General features: G+C 39.3%; 1 protein-coding gene across 1 annotated transcript in view; it reads right to left on the bottom strand.

The window, feature by feature from the left end:
* Positions 1 to 27919, bottom strand: part of FCHSD2 (FCH and double SH3 domains 2) — a 166958-nt gene that overhangs the window by 7040 nt on the left and 131999 nt on the right. The window contains exons 11-13 of the mRNA XM_050913717.1: positions 20280 to 20396; positions 18439 to 18543; positions 4348 to 4509 (exon numbers count right to left, since the gene is read on the bottom strand). Of these exons, the coding sequence (XP_050769674.1) occupies positions 4348 to 4509; positions 18439 to 18543; positions 20280 to 20396 (384 nt within the window). The remainder of the gene's footprint in view (positions 1 to 4347; positions 4510 to 18438; positions 18544 to 20279; positions 20397 to 27919) is intronic.

Here is a 27919-nt window from a genome sequence, read left to right as displayed (position 1 = left end):
AGCCATCAAACAAAGCAAATACAGGGAAGCAAACGAAGAAGAGCTCTCACCAAATTACATCTTCGCTTAACTCAGCTGTATTTCTTCATTCAAGCACAGGCTCGTGGACTTTAAAAAGAACTGCAGAAGATTTTGGAACTCAGCTGCTGGACAGTTATCTATTTTTTGCATAAGCTGTGAAACAGTGACTAATGTACTTTGGAGATGCCATTTCAGAGGCGTAGCAAATAGTTTAATGGAAAAAAGAGTCACTTACTGAGAATTTATGCTACTAAAAGATTAAGATACCTGTGACCACGAGTTATAAAATGAAACGGCAGTGGAAATACTTAAACTTGAAAAAAAAAATTAAAAAAAAAAAAAAATCAGCCTTCCAGCTGGTGTATTCTGCACAATAGATTTGCTGCAGTTTATTAAAAAAAAAAAAAAAAGCTTAGAGAAGGAATGATGATTAAAAACTAGCTATAAAAGTTTAAATACAGACTGAAGTCAATACACTGGAAAAATACAAGTTTCTATAAATGCAGTTTGGGCAACATTGACATGAGCTGTGCTTTGGCCTTGTGCCTGGATTAAATTTTGCATAAACACTTTATCTCATGTGAAAATAGGCAAGTCCTTCGAATCAAAGGCAACACTGTTACGTATTTGCCATCTTCCCTTTATTTACTCCTTTTAATTTAGAAGTGAATTTGGTATTCCTCATGAAAACTATAGAAAACTAAACTAAAAGTTTTCATGATAAATCAACATAAAGTTAGGCTGAGACCGAAAAGGCACTGGCCAGGCTCCCTAAACCAGCTGCCTTCGGACCTCTGCTCTGTAACATCTGTGCTCTTCTAGGCCTGGAGTAGAAGAGCACAAAGCTTCATCATTTTCTGACTTAGATGAATTTTTACGGTACGATTTCTAGACTACATCCTTGTAATTCATATGCTTTTTTCCCCCACTCATTTTCATTCAAGTGCAGTTTGCATCCATTGCTACTCAAATACACTCATGGATGTTGCGGTAACAACAACAAAAAAAAATCACTGTCCCACCTACCTAATGCCTTGATATATTACCAACCAACTATAAACTACAGCAAATTTCAGGTTTCCCCCTCCAGTTTCTAACTGCCTTTTGCTGTGCATGGTCTATGTCCCAGCAGCCAAAGCTGACATTCAGCTGACAGCCATATGAAACATCATGGAAATTAGTGTATCATGTCTAGAAAGACTCGTTTGTAAAACATCTGGTCCTGGTTTTCTAACACGAGGCGGAAAAATACATTTTAATTTTCAGTGTGTGGGCTGCTCAAACTCCTTGAATAGAATCATTTGCGAAGTAGGCACACAGAGGGAAAACAGCATGGATGATACAGAAAACTTTAGCAGTTTGTTTCATAAAGCTCATCTTTCTACGGAGTCTGGTAATGAAAGACAGCACAGGCAAAGAATAAATACATCAGCCACAATTGTACCGAAGGTATGTAACAGAGAACGAACATAAGAGTAAATGCAGGTAAGAAGGTGACAGGATACCTTGATCATACATATGAAAAAAGGTATGCAAGTATCTGTCTTGTTTTGTTGCATATGCTACACAAAAAGAGATTCGATACCAAAAAAATTGATCAAAAGCCCTTTTTTACCTATCCTCGGAAATGCAGAGACCCTGGCAACAACAGAGAACACATTTATACCGAAGCACCTCCAGTCTCATTTGGATGTATGACCTGTAGGAGCTAAAAAAGGCTGAAATTTCCTGCCAATTCACTAACAGAGCAGTCCGCCGGAGCACCCGAAGGTATGGATCAGTCAGAGGCAGTGTGCAAGACATGTATTTAGAGACTGAAACCACAGTTTGTTCTGCACGGGTTGCTGGTATCAGATGACAATCAAGCTTGAATATGAACCAGCAACCTAATAGTTGAAAGATTCTATAACCTTTTACAGTTAAAAGATGCTAGATCCCTTTACAGTTAAAAGCATCCATTGTCACGTTCACAGTGAACGTACCAAGCGCAAACCTCACTTCTAACTCTGCAATACCGTACTTCTACTGTACAAATGTTTCTTATAACTGTACTGCTTCAAGTCCCAGCGAATACAAAACAAAACACAAAACCCATAAAGACGTTACTCTCTCTTCCTTTTCTGAATAAATTACGTAGTGTTTACAATACATTTGTTGTAGGCACTGCATACGTTTTCCAGATGACATTAAAATTCAAAATGACAATTAACTGGTTTTGGGCATGCACGCTGGGGGGAAAAAAAAGTATTCCCTGCCAAGATTATGCATGTCATCATTATATCAGAAAGTCAGCCGACTGGATAGGTGATGGGATATTAACTCCTTCAGCTTGTTACATTACTGTAGTAGGTTAAATAAATACAGCGATATCAAGGCATCGATGCCGCTTTCTTCTTTTTAGCTCTTGAAAAGAAAACATATCGAGAGCTTTGCTGAACAAATTATGTCACGACAAGTACTGGTAGCAAAGCAGTGCATGACGTGAGGATGGCAGATAGCTGGTTTCTGAACATTAAACACTGCCCGCTCTTCAAGGATGAAGAGAAAAGTGCTGCTTGTTATATGCTGCAGTAATTCTTCTAATAATTGCAAGCAGCATAATTTCGGTAACGGTTCTAAGAATTCCATCTACGGGCTGTCCCCATCTGGCCTGCCAAGGTCAACAGCATCTTTTTTTATACGGGAGTGTACGTAAGTGTAAAAGGGGAAAATAAGCATCAGAGTTTAACCTCCCACGCTGTGGCATCTGCTGGCTCACCAGGGACTAGCACGGGGTTTGGCTCCAGGGCCAACCGTTGGCACGTCTGATGAGACAGAGAACAAGGGATTGGGCGCAATCCAACACGCACAATGGGAAGTTCAAGGAGGTGGAGTACAAGAACAAAGGGAAAAAAACGCTGTTAAACACAGCTATGTAACATATCCTCATCTCTCCTGGCTAGAAAGGATCTGAAATGAAACTCGGCACAAGAACTCCTTTGGGATTCGGGAAGGATGAAGCTTGGATCTGCAGACGACAACTTTAATCTCTAATTATACTACTAACCATGGGAATAAAGCCTGCAGAGACAGACTACGCAGAACAGCGATTGTAACAACCTTTACTGCAAATCACCGTCACTGTGTTTGAGCTCTGTGTGTAACGTCCTAGAAGAAACATCCCAACACCCTGAAGAAAGCAAAGAGTGGATTCAGGAGTCTCAGGATCTGCTGAGACTCCATTCGGTGCTCGCTCGCTTTTTTGAACTGAAGTTGACATAGATGAAAATAGCTGTACATCCAAAAAAACCTTTCCCTCTAAGGGTGTGCCACCATTACCAAGAAAACACTAAAGAGGCAGAAAAGCATGAAGAAACATGGGAACGAGCAGGATTTCTTGTGTGTAGATAGCACATACTTGCTGAAATGGAGATTTTGTTTCTCTTAGGCGGTCAGCGAAAGCAAGCCATTCTCCAAATCATTTGCAATGCAATGAAAAACCACATCCCCATTCCCCCTGAAAGTTTTGTTATACAAAAGATATATTCTGGCTGTCCAAAGCATTTAAGATTAAAAAGAAAGTGTGAATTAAGTAATGTTAATAGTGTATGAAGACTCTAGTTAGGAAACTATCCACATGCAAACCGAGACTTTATAAAAGCCTCTGAATTTTGTTAAATATTAAATATATAAACATGCACAGAAAATTTAAAATTTGTTTGAGGCAAACTGACCAAACCTTCAGGAATTTTATTTTAGTTGGTTACTGGTGAAGAGCAACAGATTGGTTAGTTTTACTGCCAAAGGTGACAGCTCAGCATCGCATGCTGTGTAGGGGAATTTAAAAAAAAAAAAAAGGTATTACGAGCTCTTTTAGCAGTTCCTCTTTCTGAGCAGGGTTTCTTGGTTCAGGCAGCTGTTCAATTCAGCCATCAGTATTTATTTTGAAACGTATCATTCTTTGGGGGGGGCAATTTGGAAGAATAAAGCCTTTCATCCAAGTATCTCAGATAACATCGTAAACTATTAACGAAAGTTCAAAGAAACACGCAGACATTTTTCTTTTCAGGAGATGGCAAATAAATGTTATGGCACTTATCCAAGGTCAGAAAAATCAATCTAAAGTAAACTCAGCAACAGAACCCAGAAATCCTTTTTTTGTTTGTTTGTTTTTTGCATGAAACTCAGACACGGGCTTCAGCCACGTAAAGCTACAAGATTTTTCCAGTTAGCTACCAGCCGAGCAAATATTATCAATTTTGTTTTATATTCCATATTAAGTTAGGAGTTGCTACTAGGCAAGAGCCACGTGGAGACGAGGTGAGGTTTACACGTTGGAAACCGTACCAGGTGTGAAGAGCCGTTGTTGGTGACCGAAGGCAGGCTGGCCCAGCGTTCGTTTTCCAGTTCTTCCATCACTTGGTTCATTGCGCTTTTTAGCCACGTATCCACGGACACACCGATCTGCTTCAGCAGATCGAGACGGGCTTCTGCTTTCAGCTTAATTATCTGAGGAAATAAACACACACAAGTCAGAACTCTTTCAAGATTACATTTCACTCCTTGCCACGATTCAAATGCGTTATTTCCCGATCCGCAAATTACTCAGGTGGCTCCGAAAGCTGCTCCATGCGGAAACGGGTCCAGTCCTTCATTTCCTTGCCTGCAGGAATGTGGTGTGAGCCAAGAGACAGGGAATGCTGTTCTAGAGACGTAAAACTACAGGCACAGCCAATTTCACAAGTTGGTGTTTTTAAAATAACATCTATTAGTTTATGCTAACTTTCTATTCATATATTCTAGTGATGGGTTAGTTTAGCTTATTTTCAAAGTGCAAAAACCCAGACAAAACCCAGGGCTTCGCAGTATTTTTAAATTAGGAATACTCCTGGGCTGCAGACCCTGGATGCCCTTTCGGCTGGTGACTAAACTGGATGTGATACACAAATAAATCCAACGCGATACACACGCACAAACCCACCAACCCCCCAAATGAGGTTATTCTCCATCAGCACTTGCCAGAGATCACAGGAAGCTTTTTTGTTATGGAAACAGAATATCTTAATAATTCCAAAATTAAATAAGTATCACACTTCAACAAAGAGTTTCATGATTTTCGTCTTCAGAACAGAATGAAAATTTAGGTTTTCTGACAGCTGGGTTCACTTCAGCATCCTGGCATGCTTTCTGGCCAACGGAGCCAAGGCTTTAACAAATTCATGGCAAAACACCACCCTGATCCAAATTATTTAACAATCTAAACAGAAGGAATGGAAAGAGTAGCATGAAGAAATTCAGAATTTCAAGAAATGCAAAATTCAGAATTTCAAGAAACAAAAAGCAGAATTTCAAGAAAAGCAAAGCAGAATTTCAAGAAAAGCAAAGCAGAATTTCAAGAAAAGCAAAGCAGAATTTCAAGAAAAGCAAAGCAGAATTTCAAGAAAAGCAAAGCAGAATTTCAAAGATTGCATCAAGAATTGGGGGCAAACCTAGGAATAAAATTGAGGATATATTTATGTCCAGTCCAGCCCTATCATCATCATCCTGTTGCACTTGCTCATCGGAGGAACAAAAATCAAGTGATTTACCAAAGGTCCTTCCGTGAGTCACTGATGGAGGCAACAACAGAAACGCCCTGAACCACCCTGCAGTGTTTCCTGCATTTTCCTTTCACAGCACTGTTCATTCTTGGCAAGTTACTGTGCAAGGAGCAAAGTTTCATCTCCTTTCTCGCCCTTCCAGCCCCTTCCACGGGGATCAGAAGCACCTCACTTCAGCATCACTGCCTGTATTGACACATCAAGTTGTCAGCGGCACTGGGAAACCGAGCAAAACCAGCAAAAAATAGATGGGTCTAAGCAAAAATTAGAGGGAAATTACTTTTTCTGTAGTGGCTGAAGCACAGTAGACTATGTAAGAATATATGTACAGTGAATTAAAATGCCAATTGGTGCTACATAGATTTTTCTCTCTCTTACGCATATCCTTACTATACACAAAATTTTGTGTTGAGCTGAAATGTTACTGGTATTTTTCTTGGTTTTGACATGCTGCTGCACTTTACTATTGTCTTCTATTAAGAAGATGTTGGAAAATGAATGACTGTAACTTTCATTCAGCTGAACCCCCAAACATGGATCCATTTTCATTTTAAAATTATTTGCGAAGGTGACTTTAAACTTGTTTCAAACAATGAAACTATTTTTGAGAGATATTAGTTTTAATTCCGTTTAGAAGAAATGTGATTTTTAAAAAGCAGGTAAGTTGTTAGAGTAAAATTTATTATGTGAAATGTATCTTCAGATGGGTACAGCTGCATGCACACGCTCTCCCACATAATTAGGTATGGAGACCGAAGGATCGGACAAGTTTGAGAAGTATTTCCCACGGGAAAAGCCAAAGCCACTGAGCCAAGTGAAGTTTCCACTTCTCCGTGCAAGCAGTCTTCAGGTGAATGATTAACATGTACTGTAAATACTGTTCATATAGCCGAGAAAATGAGGAAAAAAGTAAAATACATTAATATACATCACACTACTTCAGTCAAGATTCAGAAAATACCGATTTAAAAAGAACAAAAAGTCCAAAGATCGAGCCACACATCAGCATTTCCATTTGAAAGGCAGATCCTGTCAATTCAATGGCGGCATCAAGCATCTTCTGAAAACCTTGTAAGTTAGTACGGCCCAAGACCCAAACCGAAATTTGTAAATATTTATGAAAGCAATACCTAAGAGAAGGTCTGAAATCAGAAGTGTTAGATGGTGTTAGAGTTTTGAGTTCCAGGGGTGAATGGAGCAGGCATTGTATCCCTTTATTGGTCTTAGAAAGGCAATACCTCTCGCTTAGTTTTTTTCCTTTTGCCCCTACTTAGAGTAGTTTGTATATTTTAAAGCTGTACGAACATAGAAACAATAATAATTTTAATTAATCATCAACCTTTTCTTTGGAAGAATCTGATTTCGGAGCACTTACCAAACTGAGAAGTGGATTTCTCACTATATCAAGCTAAACAGAGAACACTTTTAAACCAAAGATCTTAGCACAGAAGGCTTGCACCAAAAAAGCTGAATCCAGGGATGCCAATTTCTGCACGTGAACACATCTCTCTCCTGTTAATAAGTATTCAGACTTTGAAAAAACCCACTTTCTAACCACACCTGCTTTGAAAGAAGGGGAGATGAGTGGCTCTACAGCACCCAGTGAAGACGAGCGCTGTTCCTGCCTCTTATTTGGATGCTCCTACACTCAAGATGAACTCCCTGCGAGCGTGACATTGGAGCATGGTCAGCTCCAACCTTGGCAGCTGCATATTAGCAGGCAGATCAGACATCTGCAGTGTGAGAGCAACCTAGTCAAAGGCAGTTGATTCACACGGGGTTGATTTGCGACTGCGGTAGGGCATGGCTGGGTTAGCGGCTTCGGTGGACACATCATCCTTTTATTGGTTTTTTTTGAAACTCTGACAGATTGACTTAATGCAGGTCAATGCAAGTCATTTGCTTTACCTTGTTAATGAGAAACTCCCCATTTTATCACGTGACTGAGCTGAGGTGCCTCCGTGTATATATATACTTGTGGAGCAAAGTAGCTATCCCCTAATTTGTCTTTATATTCTGACATTATATTATGAGGACTTTCCGTATGCCTTCAGCAAAAGTTGCCTAGGAAATGATCAGCCTAGTTGTTTTGCTGTTTTACCTCGTTATGCAATTTCCAATTAGCTTGAGTTATGCAACAGCAATAAACATTAGTCTAGGCATGCTATAAACATTTGTAGTTCATATTAGTATTCAGTCTGCTGTAAACCATGTTGTTTGTACAAACTTGTTAGCTAAAATAAACAAGCTGCTCCAAGATCCTTGACTGTACTTGCTAAGGGTCAGACAAGAGTTTTTAATTCAAGGTACCCAGCAAATCCAATCGAGTTCCCCCACTCTATTTACACATAGTAGTCTTAATATTCAACAAATGTTTGTTCCAAACCACAAATGTTTTGAGTTTCATTCCACTGCAGACAAGCCATGAAAGTACTTACAGTATTAGGTCAGGCCTGCACTTGAAAGATGTATAACGCTATTTACAAGCATACATATATATTTTTACCTAAATAATTATACTGGTAGACCAGGGTTAACAGCTTCCTACCTATATGGAAAAAAAAAAAAAATACCAGACAGTAGTATAACTTTATTCTGCTTCTCACACAGGAACAGCTAGATATTTAAAAATACAAGCACTTCATTCAAATATCCCTATGTCTAAATTAGCTGGGGTTTGATGCTTTCATTATGCCAGAATAAAATGTTAAGTAAGAGGGAAACAAGGGATCACCCGGAGGAAATACTGGCGTTTTCACCAGCATCAAGTCATGCAACAAGCTTTTCTGTATGTGTACCCAGGCACAAGGTAGGCTCTTCCCTTCGGAAGGGGAGGTTTCTGCAAGCTGGAGTCCTCACTTCATCAAGGAGGGACCCACTTTGCACAAAGGGTGCAACTTCAGCTTGCCCAGTCTTCTCTTGCAGTTGCTGATGTGGGAAGGTAGCCAGAAAGCGATGCGTTGAAATAGGAAGAGAGATGGTGTACTTTCTGACAAATCACAGATTTGCATTACATTGCAAAACCACACAAGACTACCATACCCTTAAAAAAGGATGCACTAGCTCTCAAAGCCTGGTTCCCTCCAAAACATCATATATTTCAAATTAAAAACTAAACAAGGCTTTCATCAGTGATTTTCCCTTGCGACAAAAAGGACTCTAGCAGGCACACATGCCATACTCCCCGACTGAGTGACCTCCGCTGACAGAAGCTCATAGACTTGAAAATATTTTAAATCAAGTAACCGCTTATATTCCCAGCAATACTAAGTATCTCCAGGAAGGCAGCTGAGTTTCGAAAGCACAGGAATGCTGGAATCCAGCGCTCGCTCTGAAATCTGGGCGCTGCCCAAATTTCATTGTTATTAAGTCTCAGTGTAGGACAAATATTTTCCTATTTAGTAGTGAAATTGCTATTTACAATTACTATTTACCAATTACTATTTAATAGCTAAGGACTGGGGTATCTTTACACTGATTTAAAAGCCATCAGCCACCCACAAAGTTTACAAACAGTGTTCTGGGTGGTTCCTGCTTCTCTGAGCTGTTCTTTTGCCTTAGCTGATGGTACGTTATAAGAAGATGAAAGGAAAAAACTCCAACGTTCTAAAAAATATAAATATTGTTATCTCTTTCTCACATACCTATCGTTGCTCTACACGGAAGAAGGCACGGTTTTGTTTATTTACTGTTCCAGTCTTAATTAAGCAAAGGCTTTAGACCTACAGCTTGCACAAGATGAAGATAAACAACTGCTTTGGAAGTCACGGAAATTAAAACCGGCAAGAATACATTACATAGCTGTTCTCTGTTCCCAGAAAGAAAAGGGCCTATAAGAAACCAACTGTTCATTTACATCCCACAAACACCTCGGTTACAAGTCTTTTAAAGTAATTTATAAAAGCGTTGGGGTAAAAAGCAAACACAGAAATCCGGCAAAGCTGATTTAATGTAGCCCCTTAAATATTTTGGTTTATGATTGTGAGATCAGTTTTGAATGGAGTTTCTTGAAAGCAGAGTTGCTTTATTTTCCACGATTTTTCAGGGCGCAGAACAAGACCGCGACCCCTGCCCATCAGAGTGCTTCTCTCCCTGCTGTACACACCCGGTGCTTTTTGATCTGTACTAAAGCCACCTGAACCCTGCTGCCCATATTTTTTCTCTGAAAGAATTCAGAATTATTTATTTTAGACAAAGGTTATACTTACGAGCATGTTCAGATATTAAAATCGGATTAAATTAGGATTACAAGTAGACCTAAACCATCTTTTGTGAGAAATATTTTATTCCACTGCAATCTTTTTCTAGTGGCAGGAACAAAACCATTAGCGGGTTCGATAGTCTCATTTAGCAAATTGTTTTAGCTAAGAAGAAAACAACATGGAAAGGTTGGAAAGATATTATCTTTGTTTTTCCCATTTAGAGTGATTTTTGTTTAAATTCTAGGCTTTTTAAATTAAAAAAGTACGAAAATGAAACCATTCTTTTAATGAGAAATACTGTATCATTTAAATTTTGGGCCACCAGCATTATTTGCACAGTGAGAGGTAGAAGTATCTGTGAGTACAGTAAAAACAAGCATTGGAACGCCACAAATTTCTCAAAAGTCAACGTAAGCCCTCCCCTGCAAATCAGTTTTAAATCGTAGTCCAGTGCTATTAAAGCAGGGATGCATGAGCAAATAATCCATGAAGCTCAACTTTCCCTGCCTTCTTGATGTCTGGGGTGGAAAGATAGCTATGCCAAAAACACCCCAATCAAAAAAAAAATCCTAGCCAACATGACTCACCTAAAATTTTGATCCCTGGGGCACAAACTTGAGCTCAGCCTTGAAAGGGGAGTCTATCAGTGATTTTAGCTGTACAGTGTTCGTCTGCAGTACTGTAATTCAAGACCATACGATGCCAGAGATTTCTAACAAACAGGCAAGAAAGATACGCTTTCTGCTCTAACCTGTGTTTCCTTTGTCTTTTCCGCAGCCAAAAAAAATCCACTTGCTACCTGGCTCCAGGCGAAGCTCAGCCACTGCTTGCAACAGAGCGACTGCAGCGAGTCCTGCAGCAACCTGGAACCACCCGTCCCTACGAATTCACCTGGCCAGGACCGAAAACCCCAAACCCAATACTTTTTCTGCACCAGCTAGGCAACTAGCTAATAAATGACATTTTTCAACACAACCCTGAGTGGGTTTTGGTTTTGGGTTTGTTTTTTTTTTTGAAGTGGGAGGATGGGCGGGAAGTTTCTCCAGATATTACAGCAGAGTTAGTTAATTTATATGCTAAATATTCTGCATGGAGTTAAATCAAACGATACTGTTAGGGTGAAGCAAACAGGAAATGAAACACTGACACAGATAACATGTCTCAAGAGTGAACGCCAAGGTTAAGAAAACAGAGGTGAAGCTATTAATGGAGAGGAGCCCACCGGCGCAGCTCCAGCCCAACTGGCAGGCTGATTTTTCCCAAGCTCAAGCATATAAAAACATTACAGATCCGTAAACAGAGGAAGCAGTTGGTGGGGAAGGAGATGGAGAGTAGATGAGAGCAGTATCAAAGCATTTTGTAGGGTTTAAGAAGTTGTTCCCAGGCTACTGGTAATGAGACTGAATGGAAATTACCCAAATTCTGTAAGTAGAAAATGAAATGTATGTAAGATGTATGGGTGCAAACCTTTATTAACACATTTCTCTGCAGTCCTGGTAACAAATACTGGTTCTTAATATAGTGAAAGACGTTGTATACATTTCATAGTCAAAAGATTCAGTAAGATTTACGCAGAGGCTGGACTAGAGACATCCCCAAAGCCCCTAACCTGAACGACTCCATGAAATGGCACCACTTTCAGACCACAGGTTTAAGGAACTGAGTTGGATTTTCAGTGTGACCCGCCTTTCAAGAGAACCGAATTTAAAAAAAAGACAAAACAAAAATCTACACAAGCAACATTAATATTCTCGTAGCCCAGACTAACCCCTGATCCCTTTACCAAAAAGATCTGAGAGATAGTCTACCGCCTGAAGTCCTACAGCAATTATTCTTCATCTCAGCAATATTTAAAGTCATGATGACTATTATTTGTAGGATGTTTTCAAAATTACTTATTCATTTGTTTCCATATATAAGGATATCCAGCCTTTACAGTACACATAGGGATCTATAAGATATAGAGACAGCAAATATGGCTCTTCAGTTGACTATATCTTCCAGGAATCTTTACGACTGTATTTCATCGTTAGCTTCAAAACATCTCTGTGTTTGTTCCTGCCCCTTCATCCCACAAAATACCTTCCTCTGTTAAATGTCCACTAATGAAAAAAATAGCCTTTATTATTATCGTGAATACATACAACCCAGCCTTCTAAAGACTTCCTTCCTCGTTGTTCATACCATAACAGGCAAGTTTGTAAAAAAATGTACTGTGAAATATTGAAGCAGGATCTGAGCACACTGCCTGCTATCCAAATTTCTCACTTACAGCAAGTCCCTGAAAAATAATTATCAGAAAGTATTAATTCAAGATAAAAATCCTCAAATATGGTAGTATAATTTTTGCAACACTGCAGTCAGAATGATTAAATGTTTGGATACAGCTGATAAAGTATTAAGACTTGTACATCTTCATAATACCATAATACAGCTTCGGGGCTCTGATGATGTTCTTCTCAATGACGACATTCTCATCTCTGCAGATGTCCTCACTAAACTGCTTTTCACCAAAAGAGTTTAAAATTCCTGATCTGTGGATGTCGGCGGCATATTTCCAGGCTACTCCTCATTCTGCCTAGCCGGAAAGACTATCAGCTCCTACAAATCTCATACCGGGAAGGCAATCTGTTTACTTAGCACAGCTCTCCCAAGCATATGTTTCCTGAGCAAAGCCATAGATGGTAGCAAGTGACATTTTACAGATCCAACTTTTTTGGGGTTGGTAGCTTTATTCCATTTCATTTATTTTAGGAATTAGCTTTTCTCACATTTCTTATGAGCAGAGAATGACACCACTCTTGCAGTTGAAAGGCTCAACTGCAAGAACACACAAATAACAACAGGCTGAAACGTAGCTACGCCTACTTGAGATGCAGTAGGACCACATGCAGCATACGATTAATAGATTAGATCCTAAGATAGAACAGGAGCCCAGCCAGCAGACACAACTGTTATCACAGCACAGTAATAAATATTCATAGCCAAATATAAGGGGAGGGAGAAAACAGCCCTCCATTTACATTAAAAATGGACCTAAGCTTCTGAACTGATCAAACAAAGTAAACAGCACCATAATGAGTCTTAATCAAATCTTATCTGGTACAAATACTCTCTTGAGAGCTGTAGATATCCTAATGATGAGACAAAATGCATCCCCCTATAATTAAGTGGAAATAGGATTAATTGCTGTGGAGGCCCCAAGACCTTCCTTGAGCACAGACCTGAGCACAAATGGGAAATCTCCCATCATCGAGAAAAATCATGTCAGCCCTGGGACCAACTATACTGCTTGGTGAGGCTCACCCCGGACTACCAAAGTATCAGAATCTTTAGGCTGATAGAGACAAAATAAAATGAGAGGAAGAATTCAAGCAACCCAGCCTCAGGGTCCAGGATGCAGGCTGAAAGAAGGATCATAGAAACCAAGGAAATAGCTTCAACTTCTGTTTTCCCTTATTTCTGCAACACACATCAGTGGAGACAGTAAATTTTTGTCTCCAATAGTTTAAAGATAAAGGCATACAGGCAGTGGAGAAATGGAAAGCTATTTTAAGGCAAAGCAGATCTATCCAATTGGCTGAACTAAGAGCTGTAAAATGCCCAGCAACCTTCCTTACTGTTGTCACAAAAATGAAAGCTTAAAATACAGAAGTTCTAGGTCAGTCACCTGAGTTGGCTGAGTAAGTGCAAAGGAGCTACAAGAATAGTTTATTTTCTCAAATTATTGAATTTCAAAGGTGTTGATCTCCTTTACAGATGATGCTTGAATCGTGCCACCTTCAATTTAAACGAGCACCCTCTGCTCTCAGTCCTTGTCTTTATCAAAATCCTTCCCTGACGCAGCAGTGGTTAAATGCTGTTTTGACAACGATGGAGTTCCTCTGGATCTAAACTCTACGGTGTAGCACTAACCACAGTCAATTTTAGCACTCAGCCAGTGCCAGAGGTATTATCAGACATATTCTAACATCTCCTTTAAAAACAAGCGAGCAAAACAAACAAAACACCTTTGACAAAATAGAAACGTTCCATTTTTAAGAAGAAAATATGTGTTCTGGTTATCAGTTACAGTCACTGTATATCATCCGCCATGTATCGATTGTACAGGAGCACTCTGGTGTAAGCCGTATTTTTCCCCAAACTTTAATCAAGGAGTCTGCTCCCTGAAACATCACAAGGAAAAACGCCTCCTATCCCAGGGAGAAAAAGATCAAAAATAACCCACTGAGCTGTGAATGTGCCAACCTAAGGTTTTATGTTCAGGCACTGCATCTTGCAGAAGAGAAAAAATTCGGTTTCTCCAATATGTCTTGATCCTATGCACACTTTTACTGTATTTCCTTGCTGTACCTTCAAATTACGCCTGCTTCCACACCCTTACTGTATTTCCTTGCTATACCTTCAAATTACACCTGCTTCCACACCCGTCATGCTTATCAGAAAATAAAGAAGTTATATGTATGGTACCGTTCCTCTCCGTTGTTAGATTTCAAAGGATTCAGGGTCTCTGAGGAAGAGGGCAATGAGATGAACACATCTATGCACAATACACCCTCGAGAAACCACATTACCAATATATATCGTCTCTAAAAGGTTCTGACTCAGCTCATGTTGTATTAGATGGCACATAGAGATCGGTCCGTCTTCTGATAGTTAAGCAGGCTGGCACTGGAGCAATGTGTCAAGAACGTAAAATTCCCCAGGGAGAAACACGCAAGTGGAAGTGTCTAGCGACAACCAGAATAGCTTTGCCAGAAGAAAGGCAAAATTTAATACCAATGTGCTTGTGAAGTTATCTTCCCCTTCAGAAATGATGAAGAAAGCGAAGGAGGAAGAGAGTAGATTTGCAAAGGAAAAAGCACCAAAGAGTGGATCAAGAAGGCAAAATGGGATAGAACAACAGGCACACTACTCCAGAAAGGAAATAAAAATAAAAAGCATTTCAAGAGGAAAAACACCAAAACCCCCAAAAAGAACAAGGGAGAACACCTCTGGAATGACGGTACACACTATCTAGCACACCACAAGAGGAGAGAAAGCGTGTGCACGTACACATGCACACGCATGTGACCTACAAATAACCTTCAGGAAAATGTCCGTCTTCCAAGTGCTAGCAGTACACACACGATCATTTAGAAACTGTGAGTCCTACACATGCTGCTCTATAGGTATTGCAGGTTGATATAACCATTGACTTGAGGAAATTATCTCAAGGTTACGTAATTCATATCCTGCAACCCTCGTCATCTTCTAGTTGTGCTATCCTCTAGCTGCTTTACTCAATTAGAATAAATGGGAGCTTTCCACATCTGAGACTTGACCATCATGGCAACAAACAACAGTACATTAACCAATACTTGTTGCGGTTGCAAGCAAAGTTGCATTGATACCTTCCCAATAAAACAGTTTGGGTTTTTTTAACAAAATCAGATCTACATGTTATCATCAAACACTTTCAGACACGGCACCAGAACGTATTACTCTTCCAGTTACAATCACAGCAGTGTTCACAAAGTTTTGCAGAAAGTAAGATCTAATGTGACCAGGTGAAAATGAGCTAACTAGTGTTAAAGGGCAAATTACTTTGGGCTGTTCACACAGGGTGCAACCATGTATGGTGTCAGGCAACCGTAAAATACCATGCCTTCAGTTACAGCCGCAAATGTAAATCCAATAAACAGGTCTTTGCATGTTTTGGGGACTTTTTTTTTTCCTGTTTTATTTTATAAATTACACACATCAAACTGACTTTCACAAAAAAGAAACAAAGCCTGTGTAATCTTTCTTTTTCCACTTTCCAAGTCCTCTTTTTCTGAATAACATGGAGATGCGGAAAAATCTTTCTCCTCCCTAAGCCAGGTCCTTCCAATAATTGACCGTTGACTCCTGCCAACTCTCCAGACGTCCTTCTTCCCCCACTTGCTATCCTGAGAAGGACCTCTTTGAAGCACTGAGCTAAATCAGGGGTCGCTTTGCTTTGCTTTACTCACCAGCTGCAGCTCCTTGACCCAGACGCAGTGCAGCGGGACAGGGAAAGGGCAGTTCCACAGCTCCCCTACAGCCTAAATACGTGACTGTAACTTCTTGCACAAATACCATTCCCCTACCCAACCAGCAGTAATTCCAACTTAATCAGCTGCACTTAAATATGCAGGAATGCTGCAAATGTTTGGTTTTCACATATTGAAAAGAATTATAATTGCATTACAAAAGAAAACATTTTTACTCAAAGCTTACATAGTTTATTCTTCTATGGATCATATGCATGCAAAAATCTCTTGTCTAATTAATGGTCCTGAAATTACTTAATAGTGCCACTTAGAGGAGTAGGGACTAATACGGGTTGACGCTAAAACAAAAGGCCATCCCTAAGTAAAAAAGCTTACTGAATTCACCTAGTACCTTCTCTTAAAAAAATTTCTATACTATAAATAACTTATGTGGCAATATATAAAAGTCACAAACACAAAGTGGTTTACACACCCACCATTCAAAAAACTCAGAGACTACTTCATGTCTTTGAAACACACAGTAGAAAACTTGTATCAAAAGAAAATCAGTGAAAATCAGTGAAAATCACCCAGCCACTGAGTCCTCCGAGACTCAAGTACTTGGCATTTTCACCATTTTCTGCTGTAAAACAGAACACGTGTTAAATATTAGAAAGGTAAGGGACATTTTAACTACGACACACCGGCTAGCACTGGAAAACCACAGAAATATATTGTTTGTCTACATTAAATGCTTTCTACCAAATACCGTAAAACACATCTCTTGGAGAAGAATATTCATGCTCTCTACCTCTTTGGAGTACTGTCTGGTGTTTGTAAGAGTGCGCATATATGACACTGCATTTGCTCCTCATTAGATCTGAGAATTGCATGCTATTTTTTTCCTCCTTCATTGCTTTTATGAATCACCTTCCTGGCCGTGCACTTCTTGCCCAGCATGTTTCCCAGTGCAGCTCTATCCCTGCCTCTGCTTTTGGGAAAGACCACTGCCTTCTACAGCACACTACAGGGTTTATTTCAGATCTCACATCTCTTTTTTTAATCTATATAAACCTTCCACTTGTGGCACTTTCCTTCTATCCTCAGTTATATTCTGTGGCTGTGGCCAAGGAAACTTGCAATTTTGTCTCAAGCTCTTTTAGCTAATTCTCTCAGAAACGCCAACCTTCTGCTGGGCAAAAGTCCTCGTGTGCTCTTACATTTCTTCTTTGCTGCATCTGCATAGATAATAACCGGCGTGCTATCCCTGCCTTGCATTCTGTGTATCATTCATACAGGACCATGGCCTAATTTCTACTGCAGAGATCTTTCTTAGCCATTACTATTGCAGCACGCACTTTCAAAGTTCTAACTTTCCAGAATTTAACAAATAAAAAAATATTCCTGTCAATTTTTCTCTCCACCACCTCTCCCAAGGAAACATGTTATCTCTTTGCTCAGTTTCCACTGATTTATTGGGTTCTGTTAGTTATGCATTCTTAAGACTTGCAAACACTTAAGTTCCAGACTGATTTCATTTGTAGCTTTTATAATATTTTTATGTGAGAATCTTGTCCTCTGCAACTTCTTATCCTGATTTTATTTCTTTCTGCTGCTGCTTTTATCTTTCATTCTCATGCTCTCTGTCCTTGCATATTTAATCATTAACTACATATACACTGAAGTACTTTGGAATATAGTCTATTTGAAATCGTTTACTCAAAATAAAAGGCTACTGCATTTTAAAACACTTTCTGTTAAGAGAGCATATTCTGGATTTGTTCTAAAAAGAGAGCCTAACATTTATCACATCAGTAGGAGGAATATTTTTACTCTATATTTTCTAACCTCTTGAACTGTAAATCACATTCCTAATTACATCAGGTACTCTGAATATCTAGCGGTATGAGAGGCACTTAACTGAAACAATTACATTTGCTCTACAGTTTTAATTAAGCAACCCACTCAGCCGAAAACTAATAGATTAGTTCCTGTTGCTTGCAATGGGGTTTTTGAATCACTGGCCATGAAAACAGTTAACTTTTACCAACCCAACACTGGCAGTCAAGTATGAAGCTAGTTTATCTTTTAATGAGTCTTTCTTAACCCAGAACAGGTCTCATAAAGCTCTGTAACCTTTTCAAAAGTACCTCAAAGATTATTTCAAATGTTTTCCCATCGACATCACAAATTAATATGTATATCAAAGAATACTGGAACAGAAGGCACATCAGCACGTGGCAGTTCCTTCCAGAAGCCAAAAAGCATGAAGACAGAGATATGATCACCATTTGCTGGTATTAATTCATTCAAGCAGAAGGAAACTAGTGAACTTGGGATTGGGTTTTCTCTATTTAAGATAAAGCGCCTAAATATAGAGATTCCTGACCTTTGCACAATAGCGGAAAATGCAGCAAGCTCTTCATCAGGAGGTGTTTTTAATATTACTCTTCTAATCTCGAGTCTTTCATTAAGTTGATTCAGCGATTTGAGAAGTATGAAATCAAGGAAAAAAACCAACATCTTAAAATTCCCTGAGTTTTGATGCTAAAAGCTTACATTTCCACAGACAAAATTAAATAGCTGTAACATAAATCCTTCTGTTGTAAGAAGCTGAACATGCCAAAACAATTTCCTTCTTACCTCAGCCTTGCGAATACTCTCTCTGGCTTCATCTATTTTCTGCTCCAGTTCTGCTCGGGTTTGCTCAGACATCACAGGCCCATGGCATTCTAGCTCTTCAAGTGTCTGTCAGAAATAGGAAAATACACCACAGATGTAGTAACTGCTAGCAAGCCATTTACATGATAACTATTTATGACAAGTCAGGGAAATTATTGTTTGGTTAGATGCCGGGTTGACCAACAATAGTCCATTCCAGGAAAAAAGACGATGACCAAGGCAAAACACCATTTAAAAGCACAGTATTTCACATGGAAATTCCACTTAGGGGAACGCTTCAACACCTTCACAAAAACACGGTATTGTGGTATGAATCAACTCATCTATATGTTGATAATTACATATTTAAAATGGATATGTTGCTCCACATTTATGTCAGGATGAGAAAGAGCATCTTAAACATGGAGAGAGAAGTTGCTAATGGTAGCCCTGCTGTTAGGGGAAGCCAAGACAGGTTTCCTGCATTTGCAGGAATGTTGTGTCCAGAGGAGAATTTGCTGAATCATGGAAGACACGCTGGAGTTTCTTAGGTTCACGTACACATATGTTGGCTGTACAGATCCAAATGAAAAACAACAAAGCATGTGACAGCACAAACCGTCACCAGTTATCTGCAAATCTGTGCCTGGTTCAGTGACTGTTTACGCATCTTGTGTTAAATAGTCTTTGGAGAAAGAGCAGAAGGAGCATCAGGCGCTAGGACCAGAATCCAGGATGGTGCCTCCTTCCTCTGAGGAGAGTTTTTTCCTGTCACGTTTTGGTTACAGACTCTGTTAATACCCTCTGCCTGGTGCTACAGCTTCTGGGTTTTTGCTGTAGAGTGACCCAGGCTCAGCAGAAGACAAGTAAGATGGTAAACACCTACTTTGGTCTTGCTTCTGGCTTGGTGCATTCTCCTCAGGAGTTTCAGGAATGGCTCAAATCTCTAAAGACTAAAGTGGAACTAGAAGCCAGGTCCCCCACTTCCTGGGCAGCAGCTCATTGAATATTACACAATATTATAGATATTGTAGTATAGACACGTCCTCTCTAACTGAATTTAGTCTATGCAAGTTAGGCTTGACCTGAGCATGTGAAACAGATGTTTTTAGGCAGAAGTTAGCACAAGAAGTTAGCTTGGATCTCAACACTCTCTCTAGATGAGAGCATGAGAGCCTTGCTATAGATATTTAAGGAACTCAGTGACCCAAGGGATGCATTTCTACTGGCTGACTTTATTCTCACTCCTAGGCAGTCTTAGATGTATTCCAAAATACAGCTACCTGAAACCCCAGCTAGGATGTCCAAATACAGCCCTAGGTTCTTCTATGTTGAGCCACATATGTAGAAATAAATGTATCAATACACACTTAATTTTGTGTCTTCACATTAGATTTCAGTGCGCATTACTCGTGGATTTTCCTAGTGTTGAGAAGACTTCTGATATCCAAATGAATACATTTTTTTCTATGGGTAATATATATGTGATATAGTGGAGATAAGAGAATCCCGAAACTTTAGTTCGAACAGAAGGATGCTGTGTAGAATAGAGGTAGGTCTGTAAGTTATTTGCAGTAAAGCAGAAGCTGTAACTTCAGATTTATGTGGGAATAACAAAACATATTGACGAACCAAAAAGTCTGAGGAGCTGCCAACCTGGCAGTTTGAGTGTATCATATCAAGAAAGGCTAAGACAAAAATGGCACGTTGCCCGGAGAGATAACAGGACAAAAATAATTCCTCAGTGCTTGCAGGAGCTCCTCTTTCACGCAGTGGGGAGTTCCAACAAATAAAATCTGCAAACGGATGTTTTCCTAACCTACCCGCTGACTGTGAATGATGTTTTTGTGCTCACGGGCTACCCGGGTAGCCCATTTCCGAGCCTCCTTGTTGAGGCTGTGCTCTTCAGTCGTTCCAGTTTCCGATTCCAGTTGTCGACTCTGGAACAGAAAACAACAAGAGAATGAGTCATGACATAGACCCGGGGCTACCTCTGTAGATATGATGATATTTAGTCATAGGATAACTTTATATTACATTTATCAGCCTGGGATCTTGTTTCATACAAAACAAGAAAGATTCAACAAAAACAACTCTCTTCCTTATGAACTTTAGGATGGCACCATGTTGTGGAAAGCCAACTACGAAAGCAAATCAAAGTTCACAAGGATTCACAATTCAACTGTCCCAGGAAAATCAGCGTGACACTGAATACCAAACACAGTTCTACTGCAATGAAAGACACTCATGATGAATAAAACTGAAATACTGTTTCACCCATACACTATATCAAAGAGATTAAGAATAACTAGCCAAGGAAGTCACCTCATTCCTAAAGTGAACATGCATTATAGGAAGCAAAGACGAAAGGTTAAGTGTGATCCAATAGGCCATTTAGGCTCATTCTTTGTAATCTGTGATCAAATCATAATGCCATCGAATATTTTAGAACAGCACAGCAATTTCTGTCCAAAAAAAATTTTGTCTGCAAAACAGCAACTCAAATTTCAAATCACATTTTTTGATATTGTTTCATCTTATGCTTGCTTTTATTGTGACAATAACGAAAAAAAAAAATTCTTCGCCTCAAGAAATGCCAACTAAAGCAAGACGAAGTAGTTCTCTACTGTCAACAGATTGAACAGAACCCATCTGAAACTCTGAAGACAGACCTCCCAGCATTTAATTACTGAAATCATTCCCAATCTTTCTATAATTTCCATTAGTGCACTACCCAGTGCATTTACATATACATCTCAGGGTTTAGGATGTAAATCAGTCTCCATCTTTCCACTAAAGTAGGTTTCCTGATATTCCTTCTATATTTGTGGGTATTCTGTACACATTTACTGCACCTATACTGCATAAGGATAACTATTAATAATGTTTCTGGAGAGAGTCCAACAAAGGGCCATGAAGACTGGCGCATCTCTCCCATGAGGAGATGCTGAGAGAGATGGAACTGTGCAGCCTGGAGAAGAGAAGGCTCCGGGGGATCTCATCAATGTGTATCAATATCCGAAGGGAGGGTGCCAAGAGGACAGAGCGAGGCTCTTCTCAGCAGTGCCCAGTGCCAGGACCAGAGGCCATGGGCACAAACTGGAACACAGGAGGTTCCCTCTGAACATCAAGAAACACTTTTTCACTGTGAGGGTGACTGAGCCCTGGCACAGGTTGCCCAGAGAGGTTGTGGAATCTCCATCCTTGGAGACACTCAAAAGCCACCTGGACACAGCCCTGGGCAACCGGCTCTGGACCAGATGACCTCCAGAGGTCCCTTCCAACCTCAATCAGTCTGTGATTCTATGATTTTTTTTTTTTTTTTTTCCTGAGCCAGTCTCATACTCTTCCCATCAGTAAAATTAGCTGTGAGAAGACATTGTATCCACCCCACCTTCCCAGGGTGTGCTCCTGGCACAACAGAACAGATTCTTACAACACGCTTTTCACTGGTTTCTCCAATTTAAGTTAATCAATACTCCGAAGGGGATCCTCAAGAACAACTCCTTTTCCTGGAGGACTTGCTGACTAATGCATATCTTCCTACCGAGACAGTCACTGCAGTCCAGAGCCACCCTGCATTCCCTTTTATCACAAGTCCTCTTCAGGCTGATATCATCTTGCACAACCTTTGAGATCAACTGAAAAAATCCCTTTATAAATTATCACTCAAGAAGAGAGAGAATGCTTAGTGCTGTTCAAAACAAACAGAGGTTGCGTATGCACGTGTGAAAGAAACGACCGTTTCACGAATTTCTCGCTCTCACTCTCTATGGTTCAAGAGACAGGATTTTTCTTCATCAGGTGTAGTTTGAAACTACAGAAGATTCCATAAGTATGACAAAGTTGTTTAGGAAGGAGAAATTCAAGGTTAGCCAGCAGGAAAAGGGTAAGAGAGCAGAAAGACAAGGAATTCCTTTCAGGCTAGGTGAGAAGCCTCCAGCTGATGCAGAAGAGATAGTGTTATCAGGTATTTTAGCAGGCGAAGTAGTATGATTTGTGTGATGGAAGGAAGACAATTTTAATACCAGCATTTGGTATAGACTGGAGTAAAATCAAGAGATACCAGGAAGCAAACCAAAGTGATACTGAAAGCAAGATTTTTATGCCTTTAGATTACACTGCCCTCATGGGAGAGGCAATAATACTAACTTATGCTAACATCCTACCAGAGCATGTCATTGAAAATGAGGCAAAAATTGGTTCAGCTTGTTATTTTGTTCAGCTAAGCTCCTTTTCATCAAAATTGAATCTGGCCTTTATTCTTATTCATCCTCTTATTACAAGAGAACTGGGGGTAGCGGATTCAAGGGGTTGTGAAAGAGGTGATTTCCAATGGTAGAGGCAAGCAAGGGAAAGGAAGACAACCCCTGCACACACACACACACCCACTCCCACCATAGGGCTCTGAAATGTATCTAATGCATCAGGCAGCTCCTGGGCCACTTTCTGCCTCTATTTCAAGAAGCTGTAACTCGGCCAAGAAGCTTGCAGTGCTTCAACTTGTCCCTACAGAATGCCTTAAGGCATACATTAATAGACATCAAAAGAAGGGCGGAGGGGAGGTAGCATCCCTGTGTTGCTCACAGTGACCACAAAAAAACCCCAAGAGGCTTTTACAATCCAGTATAAGATGTCAAGATATTTTAGCTCAAAGCCAGAAACAAACGTTTCCATGAAGTTCACCCACTGGAGTGGGACAGAGCCACAAAGCCCATGTTAACGGTATTTTCAAAGTAAAAGGAATTGTTAGACAAGACACAGAGCAGCCCAGAAGAGGAGGAGGTAAGTTACAAGCACGTGGTTAGCTCTGGCATGAACAGGTAGGAAGGCAAAGCTGCTTACCAAGCAAAGAACAGACAGGTGCAGCTCTCTTCACCCATCCCCTCAGCTTAAATATTAAGTTGGCTTTTGCCTGCTTTTATTGAGGTGGCTTTATACAATCATGTTTCCTCATTACTGTTTGACCTCTTTAATTATCTGCGTTAAGCTACTCCACTAGGTCACTGCAAAACGTAAAGAGGACAAGCACACGGATTTATTTAGGCACATCCAATCCTTAAGATAACATTTGACCTCAGTTTTTTCCCAGCTTATTGGAGTAAGCATTTTTGTACAGCTTCTTCCACAGCTTCCAGCTGAGTCTTAACAGCTGCAAATCTGAGCAGAATCGTTTGACATTGCCTCTCCCCTATAAAACATCTCATAACGAATTTTCAATGTTCCCATTGGTCTTGCTCCTACTCAGCATCTTATTTTCATTAAGAAAGAATACAGACTTCTTTTCAGTCGCTTGATAACCTTCTGCATTATCCCAAGTGTGTTTTCGGGTTTTAATCTATTTATCAAAAGCACTTGACCAGAAAAATGAATGCAAACTTTGTGGCTACTCCTAAGGGCATACTAAAAAAGAAATGAATTGTTATTGGATCAGAGTGGTTATATTAGTTATTCATAAAGTAGTATTGCATCCAAGCAGACCTCACCCTTGCTTAAAGGTCTAAAAATAAGCAACATAAAAATGGGGTAATAAAAAGAGTTGGGGAGAAACCTAGAGCTGTGGTCTGTGTGGATACCAAAAATATAGGCAAAAGCAGGAGACAAGATCTGGAGGCAAAATTTAGTCTCCTGAGGAAGAAGCTGAAAACAGGGACTCCTAAGCTGGACACGACCAGAGAGAGCGGTGGAAATGCACAGTCTGAACACTTGGCTGAGAAGACAGTGCAAGGAGAAAGGTTTCAAACCCATCAGGACCTGGAATGCTTCCTGAATAAATGGAGCTGGTATGGCACGAAGGGACTTCACCTGACCTGTAAAAGACCAAGCTGCTGGCACTTAAGAAGGCTGTGAAGGAACTTACAAGCAGAGGAGCAGTAGCAAGCTGACTGGTACAGAAGAGAACGTGCTTCAGGAGGACTTCAAGGATGACCTGAGAAGTCTGTATCCTCAGGTAAAGATAGGCTAGAGGGGTACATCAAGCAAGAAATGAAAAACCAACTGCCATTTAAATAGGTATGAAGAAAGGAGCTAAAACAGAGATTTATCGGCTATAGACATAAAAATCAAAATTGTAGGGAAGAAGGTGGGGGAACCGAAGTGTCTGGTCCTAACCTGATTTACTAAATTAAGCACTTGCTTAAGTGTTTTCAGGACTGGAACTTGGTGGTGGCAAGATGTCCAATGACTCAATTTAACCTCTTCCAAAAAAGAGGGAAACCAAAACCACTTACCATGGCCAAGGAATGAAGGAAGAGCAAAAAAACTTGAGCTAAACATAGATGGACTTTCTGCTCTTCTCTAGGGGTTTGGATTACAGTGAAAGCAGTGTTTAGTGCTAAAAATTCAATCAGTAAACCAACAGAAAGTACTAGACGACTCCAACCAGCTAAAGAGCTTAGAGGCTAGCAATGCTGTTTCTTAAATTAACAAATGCATTTAGTCTGTAGACACATGTCGCTTCTCCATTTTTGTCTGAAATGTTGTTGCAGGTGCAGAAGTTGCCTTATGACAGGGACAAGCACACAGCTTGCATTCTCTTATTTATGCAGTTATATCTGGATGCGGATGGCACATGTACACTTTTAAGAGCAAAAAAGAAGTTGGCTCTTGAGCCTAAAAGCTCCTTATTTTTGTAGCTGAAGACTAAAGTTCACTTCAACAAAGGAAAAAAAGTAGTAAACATTTATTGCATGCAAATCACCAACACAAAACACACCTAAAAATCATAGCCATTTCTTCTAAAGAGGTGAAAATAAGAGGTTACCATGCCAATGTTGAAAAGCAAGCTCAACCTTATGATCAACACTTCTACGGAGGAGGAAGGCATATGCATGACACTTTTCACACAACTCTCAGCTAAACACAGCAGTTATAAGAAAATCGTGAGTCAAGTTTGGTGCTCATTTCAGTCTATTATTGTAGAATTAATTTAATTTTAGTTCAGCCAAGAGTGAGCTAGGACTGACTTGCATTTCCATAAATTTTCAATGTTACAGACAGGACACCCCCCGTCTTTAAAAATAAAGATTATTTGCATACAGGGTTTTTTTTTTTCCACTCAGAAGAATAAAAAAGGACCTACATCCACTATTAACAGGTTACGTAAACCTCTGTACATATGTTATGATAAAGCTAAAAACAAACCAACCTACTATTGCTGCTTTATATAACCACATTCTGCTTTTTAATCTAATAAATTAACATCTCACAGTGGTGAGTGCTGAGAGCTGCAGAAGGATAAGGCACATCCTGTCAGGCAGGGAATAAAGAAAATAACTACATTTAAACTCATCAGAAGAAAGATGGTTCTGGGATATCTGAACAGAGAAAGGGGACCTTGGGCCTTTTTGACATCATCTGGGCTGAAAAAGAGTCCCACCATGTTTTTTACTAAAGACATTTTCTATAGCAAAATATTTAAATCCCAACAAATACTGAAGCTATCGTCTGACCTCTGGTGTAACTGAAACTCTCCTCACTGAAAAGTACTCATGAAAGGAACAGTTGTACAGCCGTATGTATGAAATAATTTATCTAGTTGGTTTTTAGGGGGCTGTTTAATTCTGGTTCAATAATTATTTGGGGGGATCACTGACCATTAGCTAGAAATCTCCTCTGAAACATACTATGCACACAGATTGTTGCAGTAGCTGATGCCAAACGTGTTAGGATAAGGTTACTGTAAAGGTTGTAGCTCTGTTTTTTCCCATCTCTGGTTTTAGGGGTTTTTTTGGGGGAAGACTTGAATCTTAAAAGTTTTTGTTAGATGTCAGTGATTAATACAGCTTTGTTGTTCCTAGTGCCTGATGGTTTTGTGTTAAGCACTTTTTTTATATAGCAGAGATTAAAAGCCACAAATATTTTTAATTTTAATCTTATTTTTTAAAGTTTTTAATCTTCTCACTGAAATTAATTTTGAAATTAGAGTATATTTTTGTTAGTGTACTTCCATTCTCACCCTCATAATTACTCTCACTTGCCTCAGCTATCACATTCACATCCAAGTTTTCCAAAAATCTATAGTGCATTCTATTATAACTAGAAATATAGTAAAAATGCTCTCATTAGGTAACCAAAGGAAAAAAAGAGTGCCTTTTGAATCAACTCTGACACAGAGAAATTGATTTCATAGATATTTGCAACGCAATATAAACAAAGATCTATTTCTTAAGTGGCCACTTCTTTCAAGTATTACTTCTGCTCTCTAGTCTCACTGTTAGAAATTATTGAGAGCTTTGCTTAAACAGTGTTTCCCAACTGTAAAAAAAAGAATACTAACAGCGTGCTCTCTAAATTAAAATAAAATCAATTAGGTGGTGAGCCAATTTCAGCTCATTATACTTAAAGTAAATCAGAAATGATGTTAACATTCAACCCAAGATAAGAGAGCCAGTAACTCTAGGGTGTGGACTTTCCCTTTTCTTCAAACTAAACTTTCAATATCAACCTCAAATATGAGTATTATATCTCAGACCTTATTTTAACCATGACAGGGGTGGGAGGAATTAAGTAAAATCAGTTTTAGTCATGTCGGCCATGCACAACACATGTCAAGTCATACAGGGAATGTAGAGCTTTGCCAGGCTCCCACTTGCATCTACTGAACATTTCTTTACCTGAATGGCTATATTTCTCCTCAGCAATAATTCCTAATAGTTTATACATTGATAAAATGAAATCATAACTTTTTTTTTTTTTATATTTAGCTTCAAAATTTATAGTTAAAAACAGTCACCTTACTCTGTTCTGGTATTAAAAGCACAGACTACTCTCAGTACTGAAAAAGTACTGCATTCTCTGAACTTGTCAGTTTGGGCTTACTTACATGAGGGATTATTTTTTAGTAGCAGTTTATATTTAATGAACTTTTTTGTATTTAAATATTTATATCAAACAAAATATTTATATTTAATAATTATAAACATAGAATATAACATTATTTGGAAAACAAAGGAATTTAAAATATTTAAACATATTTAATACTAAATAAGTTTTTAAAATATATTTTAAATATTTAAATAAATTCAATAATACATGCTGAAATGCATCAATACCTCTGCCTCCGGATGCATGCACAATACCTGTTAAAACTAAAGTCTGACAAAGGAGAGCTCTCGACTGAGTCCTGATTCCCATTTATACAGTAATTTCTATTTACTTTTAAACCCCTGAGCACTTGCAGAGCTGAGAAAACATGCCTGGCCACAAGCAAGAATGATATCCTTTTGTAAGTATAGCTTATATAACTTATATAATATAGCTTAATATAAGCCGCTCAGAAATTCAAGATATTCTTCTGCGTATGATAGTGAAGTGAAATTCATCCGTATTCTCACAATCTATGCATAAAACTTGTATATCCAAGTAACGAGGGGTGAAACTGCGAAACTTTCCACCGATCTGAGATGTTGTTTTTCTGCAAATTACAGTGAGAAAAATAGATTTTTTTCATGTCAATAAGCTG

The sequence above is a fragment of the Gymnogyps californianus genome, chromosome 1, assembly GCF_018139145.2.
Source record: "Gymnogyps californianus isolate 813 chromosome 1, ASM1813914v2, whole genome shotgun sequence".
NCBI lineage: Eukaryota > Metazoa > Chordata > Aves > Accipitriformes > Cathartidae > Gymnogyps > Gymnogyps californianus.
Note: the sequence above shows the minus strand (reverse complement) of the source record. Positions and strands in the feature narration are given on the sequence as shown.